The sequence below is a fragment of the Durio zibethinus genome, chromosome 4 (assembly GCF_047325235.1).
Source record: "Durio zibethinus cultivar Kanyao isolate XHJ-2024 chromosome 4, ASM4732523v1, whole genome shotgun sequence".
NCBI lineage: Eukaryota > Viridiplantae > Streptophyta > Magnoliopsida > Malvales > Malvaceae > Durio > Durio zibethinus.
In genome coordinates this window covers 4,497,872-4,504,272 of record NC_143165.1, presented here as the reverse complement: position 1 = coordinate 4,504,272, position 6,401 = coordinate 4,497,872, and the positions used below count along the sequence as shown (strand labels likewise).

General features: G+C 37.4%; 1 protein-coding gene across 2 annotated transcripts; it reads right to left on the bottom strand.

Annotated features, from left to right (window-relative positions):
• Nucleotides 1-259: 259 nt before the first annotated feature.
• Nucleotides 260-6,119, bottom strand: LOC111287525 (proline-rich receptor-like protein kinase PERK8). Of its 2 annotated transcripts, none has more exons than XM_022878142.2 (9): nucleotides 5,929-6,119; nucleotides 4,372-5,746; nucleotides 3,262-3,672; nucleotides 2,805-2,891; nucleotides 2,459-2,529; nucleotides 2,128-2,204; nucleotides 1,646-1,793; nucleotides 1,180-1,341; nucleotides 260-978 (listed from the first exon to the last, which is right to left on the bottom strand). In XM_022878142.2, the coding sequence occupies exons 2-9, from the start codon at nucleotides 5,390-5,392 to the stop codon at nucleotides 691-693; spliced, it is 2,265 nt and encodes a 754-aa protein (XP_022733877.2). In that variant the 5' UTR covers nucleotides 5,393-5,746; nucleotides 5,929-6,119; the 3' UTR covers nucleotides 260-690. The 2 variants fall into 2 exon arrangements, with proteins under 2 accessions (XP_022733877.2, XP_022733878.2); XM_022878143.2 differs by having other exon boundaries at nucleotides 4,372-5,694; nucleotides 5,929-6,114.
• Nucleotides 6,120-6,401: the final 282 nt, after the last annotated feature.

Genomic DNA, 6,401 nt, shown 5'->3' with positions numbered 1-6,401 from the left:
AAAAAATTTACAAACTTTACCCATAAAATTTTATATAAATCTTTGCCTCTATATAAGTGGGGTAGTGAAAATTGTTGGAAATGAGGATTTAAAATTTTGTAATTAGTTAAAAATAAGGAAAAGGCGTTTACAGTTTTTCTTTTCATTTTTTCCAGGTTTAAAACAAATTCATGGGCTATGATGAAAAAAATAATGTATTAATCTAAAATTTAATTTAATTAATTTATACAAGTATTACAAGAAGATTAAAACTTAAATCTCAACAATTGTAACCTCTTTTTTTATTCTCCTGAGTACAGCTTCTTTTTATTTTAAAAAAAAATCCTTGTACAGATTTAGTAAATACAAATAAAAAAAAATTAAAAAAAAAGGTATGAATGAATCTAAAGAACATAGAAAATACATGCACCAACATTCTTACAGGAAAATCATGTAAGCTTTTTCTTTCTCTTTATTTTTCATGTGAGCTCAAGGAAAAAAAAAGGTTAGAAGGAACAAAATGCTCAATATCACACATCACGTGAGCAGCATGACCAGATTTCATGATCTGGGTCTCAAAATGTTATCCAAAATTGAGAGTTAAGGCATCCCCCTTAAACTGCGATGCATCTGAACTCTCAGCAGGTATTCAGTTTTCTTGTAATGGTATGCATTGAACTCATCTGACTGTCTTTTATGCCCGAGATGCATTTAAGGCATTAAGGTGCTATGCTCCTTATGCTCTTCACTCCAGCTGCCGTCCTGATTCCCATACTCTCGACTCCTCCAGCTACCCTGACTACCGTCTTCTCGACTTTTCCAACTGCTTTGAGTGTGATTAAAGAAACTAGAACTGTAGTCTTGACTCCCAAATGCTAACCTCTGAAACATTCTGATTTGTGCAGATTGTTGCGCTGAATCAAAAACTTCACTTTGGCCTGGTTTCATTCCATTTGTGAGATCTGATGACTCTTCCAATGAGTCTAGAGCTCTCACCACCTAAGACATAAATATCAAAGAAATGCATGTGTAAGCCAAAGATGATAATGAAGAACTTCCATATGAACCTTGAGAGGTGGCATCTTGTAGGTTTGAAATTCAAATCTCAACATCTACAATCATTACTCCTATCCATAGGCTGCAATTCCTATGTACCAAAAAAAAAAAAAGAAACTTGCATATTACTCAAAACATATTCACCTGACTCATTCTTGGCCTTTTAACAGCTGAATGTCGCACACAAGCTGCAGCTGCCTCGATCATGCGAAACATTTCATGATCCACATAGTTCTTTTCAAGCCTTGGATCCACCAACTCTTCAAAGTCTTGATGTTCAATTGCTTCAGCAAGTAATGGTCGAGCCTAAGTAACAAGTTTGAATCATATTAAAATGCTTGATATTGGAACATTGCCACAGGTCCCATTACACAAGACATACAAATGATTGACGCCAAAACAATTTGTTTTAGTAATATTTGAATTTTTTGTGTGACATTACACTGGATTTCGGAATTTATTCAGAAGAAAATCAAATTTCTTGGAGATTCAACCAGTATAAGGCTTTAAACTTAAAGCAAAGCTAAATCTTATGAAGGAATCAGAGCAAACGGCATGTTAAAGCAAGCACAAACTTGTGATAACACATAACCAAGCTGCATAGCCCTACCCATTCGACCACGCTCTCATCACCTAGGGGCTGAGAATCATCAACGGGCTTGCGCCCGGTAATTAGCTCCAAGAGCACAACACCAAAGGAATAAACATCAGATTTTTCAGTTAACTTGCCACTTGTTGCATACTCTGGAGCCATATATCTAAAAAAGAACAAATTCGTTTATCAGAAAAACCTGAGTCTGATATTTGACAATAACACCATGCATGTTTGCAGACAAAATAAAAAGGAAAATGAAAATGTAGTGCACATTTAATCAAATTAGCACATCTAAAGTTATTGGAAATAAAATGCCTCAAATCCCAACTGCGTGCTTTAACTGCTAGCTTTACAACAGGAAAGCTTTAAATAGATCAAAAAGTACAAAATAATTGATTATGCTTATGCAGAATAGGAAAAACAGAATCATGCACAACCACAATAAAGTTTAATTCTTCTAGATATATGCCACAAACCAACATATTAAGTTAACTTACCCAAAGGTTCCCATCACACGTGTGGTTACATGGGTATTTGAATCCAAAGCTAACTTTGCAAGCCCAAAATCTGAAACCTGTAATTAGAAACATGAAGTGTGAGACAGAGAGTTACAAGTCGCAGAAGGGAAACTAAAATAATGTAAAAAGGCCCAATATAGGACCTAAGAATATAAAGGTAAGAAATGTTAATAAATCTAAAATTACTGCAGAAATTCTGTAGTTCAGAAATGATGATAAGTCATTTATAAGCACCATCAAAATCCCCCAAAGCAGTTCAAGGTTAAAATAATAGAGTTCACAACAATTTAGAGCGTGGAAATGGGCATACCCGAGCCTCAAAATTGTTGTCAAGAAGAATGTTTGATGACTTGATATCCCTGTGAATGATGCGAGGATGGCCTGATCAACGCAAAATAATTACAAGAAATGTTGCATTAGAAGTTACAATGGAAATTATGTGATGATTAGCCAATTACCAAAGGGACATATGAAAGGAAAGGCAATTTCACACAATTTCAAGTATATATTACTTTATAGCACAGCAAACCTAGGTCTAGGTGTTGTTAAAACTCTACTGTTATTCTTATTCGATAATTTTAGGTTTTGCAGCATATGATAGAGTCTCAAAATACAACCAAAAAAAAAAAGGAAAGAAAAAAGAACTGGTAGATTACAGTCTTCATGCAGGTATGCTATCCCATGAGCTGCACCTGCAGCGACCTTGACTCGAACAGCCCAATCCATAACTGGCCTGCCTCTACCTGCAAAATTCAGAAAAGTGCAAGAAATTAGAACATTATCATCCCTACAAGAGGATCATAAATTGTGAATCTTTCATGTTTCTATTATCCCTCACCTTCTATTCAACATGTAGGTGATAGTCATGTGCATGTGAGTGTGAATTGGGAGAGAAGGGAGCTTCCCAACTGAAGTACAGATGATTGCGCAGTGTGGGCCCAAACAAGTTAATGAATAGGAATCCTCTTACAAGGGGGGTCCAAACCATACATATAACTCATGTGCAAACTACTTTAAATTTTGTAAATAAAATTATATCTGACTTCATCATAAGCAGAGAATGCTTATAGAGGACAGAAGAACTTGGGAGTTTATGATCAGAAGATGTCTTACCATGGAGATGGTAATGAAGGGTATTGTTCGGTAGATAATCATAGACAAGCAATCTTTGATGCTCTGATATACAGTACCCCACAAGTTGAACCAAATGGCGATGATGTACTCGGCTAATAATCTCAACTTCTGCTCTAAATTCCCTCTCCCCTTGTCCACCACCAATCTTTAGCTGCTTTACAGCCACTTCTCTACCATCTGTGAGGATACCTTTGTATACACAACCAAATCCACCTTCACCCAAAAGATTATGTTCAGAAAACCCATCTGTTGCCCGGACTAGCTCTTCATATGTGAACCACGACCTGGAATTATTAACCCCACCAGGCTCTGACTGTGAATGAAAACCACTGTTAGAACCACTTGCCACTACTAGTTGAGGTGGAGACTGGGGCCTTAAAAATACTGAATCTGCAGAGCAATGCAAGTTCCTATATCACTATACGGCATAATTGAAGTAATATTCAGTTATATCAAGAAAAGTCAGAAGAAGGAATTGAAATATCTTAGTCCAAGTAATACATGACCTGAAAATCCCCTAGAAAATTCACCTGAAATAAACTTTTCCCTTTATTAACTCCAAATCCTCAGCCAGCCCAATTGAATTATAAAAAAAAAAAAAACTAAATAGGTCCACAGAATATATAAGATCAACAACACTTATCAGGGTCATTAACAAGATCTACAGAATAAAAAAGAACTGCATGCCCCTAGCAAAGGACTTGTGCACCTCACCCACAGTTATATCTTTGTATAGCTCTATTTAATCTTAGTTTCTCAATTTTCCCATATAAGAAAACAGAACCACAGACTTTGCCTTTTATATTAGAAACAACAAGGGCCAAAAGAGAACAGAAAGGAAAGGTATAAAGGTAGGAGTGCATGCCAAGGAGTGTTAAAAAATTTTCCTTTCAGTTGTTGAGATTTGAGGAAAGGTCGTTGAAATTCTAATAATAATCTCTGTTTTGGTATAAGATTTTCAACAAGGAAAAGTTCAAACATTCAATTAATTGATAAATAAGGTTTTAGACTAGTAAAGAAAAAAAGAAAATGTTACAGTGCTCCTGCAAAATTTAACAAACCAATATTTGTTATGTTTCAATTATTTACCTGAATTTTGTGAGGAGGCAAATGGGGAAGGCATATTGTACCCAATTTTTGGTCCAGCCCTCTTCCTCTTTCGTTTCTGTGCAAACCACATAGCCATCACAAGAAGACTGAGCACAATAAACCCAACAACAATGCCTATCGCCACAGCACCGCCAGCTCCTAAACCATTTTTACCAGAGGATGTTGCATTTGCAGATGAATTGGTAACATTAGTTGACTTTGCAGTTGGTTTTTCTCTAGGAATTGAGGGCAAAGGTGATGAAATAGAACTTCCGTTTGTCAAAGGAGTACTTGGAGTTGCTGGGGGTGAAATTGTAGGTGGTGAGGAGGTTGAGGGAACTGAAGGAGGCGGTGATGATAATGTGGGTGTTGAGGGAGAAGTTGTGGCAGGAGGAGGAGCAGACTTAGTGCTAGATGTTGGAGGTGTTAGTGTAGGAGGTGAGGAAGAGCTTTCAGTTGGTGGTGTTGCTGGTGGTGAAGGTGGAGATTTTGAGGAAGGTGATGTTGGAACATTAGCTGGAGGAGGTGGGGAACGTGGAATGACCTGAGGTGGAGGTGATGTTGCAACCGGAGGTGCAGCTGCAGCTTGTGAAGGAGGAGAAGCACTTGATGGTGGTGGTGGAGATAAAACTGGAGAGGGTGGAGGGGCAGTAGGAGGTGAAGGTGGAGGAGATGTTAGAGGTGATGGAGGTGGGGAAGCTGGAGGGGATGGAGGAGAAGATGCTGCAGTAGATGGTGGAGGAGAAGCTGGTGGTGTTGGCAATGCCGGTGGTGGTGACAAAGGTGGTGATGGAGGAGGGGCTGTAGGGACAGCTGCAGGAGGGGTTTGAGGTGGTGGAGACGAAGAATTTGATGGTGCTGAGGATGGCGAAGGATCAGTAGTTTGATTTGGCTGAGACGACGTAGGGGATGGTGAAGTGGTTGAGGAATTAGAGGTAGAAGAGGTAGGAGGAGCTGGTGGTGGTGGTGGTGAGATATCACTAGAAATTGGTGGAATAGCAGAAGGTAAAATTGAAGACATATTTCTTTAAATGATTAACACTACTATATTCACCCCACTCTCATATCCAATTTAGAAATTCTAAACACTCAAATCTTCTATTGCTCCACAAAACAATCTATACATCGTTTCCATAGTACAAAATGCCAAAATTCAAGCCTTTAAACGTGTACCAAAGCTCCTTCACTATAGTAAAGAAAACTCCAAAGAATTTACAACAGCAACCCTCAGAAACCAATAGAAAATGTTCCAAGAAGTCACGCGAAAGAACCAATCAACTAAACATCCAGCCTGGTATCACCAAGATTCCACAGTCCAACAACCTTTAAAAATCCAAACATCACAAAAAATGAGGAAAACCCGGTTCTTAAAAGCCTGCAAAAAAAAAAAAAAACCCACAGCACCAAACTCAAAAATCTAGATCAAGATTGAGTTCCCACTTTCAACCAACATCAAGAACGACAAAACAACCGTTAATAAGCAGAATGCGGCATTACCAGATGATGAAAACTTGAAAATGGAAAACCAAAGAAGCAGAAAAGTGAAGAAATGGTTACCTTTCTCTCCAAAAACTGAAGAAAATTGGAATCTTGAAAAGCCACTGAGAGGGTGGTGTTGATATTTTGCAAGAAAACAAGAAAAGAAAGGAAAAGAAAAGAAAAGAGAAAGGTTTGTTTCCTTCCTTTTGACGAAATTGGTGGAGAGAGAGAGAGCGTGTGTTTTGAGAGAATGCGCCCACGAATGGTGCAAAAGAAACGTGGGGGCAACTTGGAGTGTCTATGGTCAATCAGTGTTCTCATCACATTGACCACAGCCTATTTGCATTATCCCCTTCTCAGCTGTTATACTAAATTCCGTTTTTTTAATAGAAATTGTTTTTTATGAAATTCAATTATAAACTATTAATAATTTAACAATATAAGATATTAAAATTTTAATTTTAATAACACAAATTCAAATAACGGTAATCTCAAATATAAAAACAAAATTTATAAATTGCTTTGAGAAAATTTTGATAAATTGTTATAGG

Bases quoted from the DNA above. Each gene is read 5' to 3' on its own strand.
- LOC111287525 (XM_022878142.2), bottom strand. From the start codon at position 5,392: ATGTCTTCAATTTTACCTTCTGCTATTCCACCAATTTCTAGTGATATC. The intron at 3,673-4,371 runs GTAAATAATTGA...ATTGCTCTGCAG, and splicing joins TGCCTCCTCACAAAATTCAG to ATTCAGTATTTTTAAGGCCC. The intron at 2,892-3,261 runs GTAAGACATCTT...TGAATTTTGCAG, and splicing joins CCTTCATTACCATCTCCATG to GTAGAGGCAGGCCAGTTATG.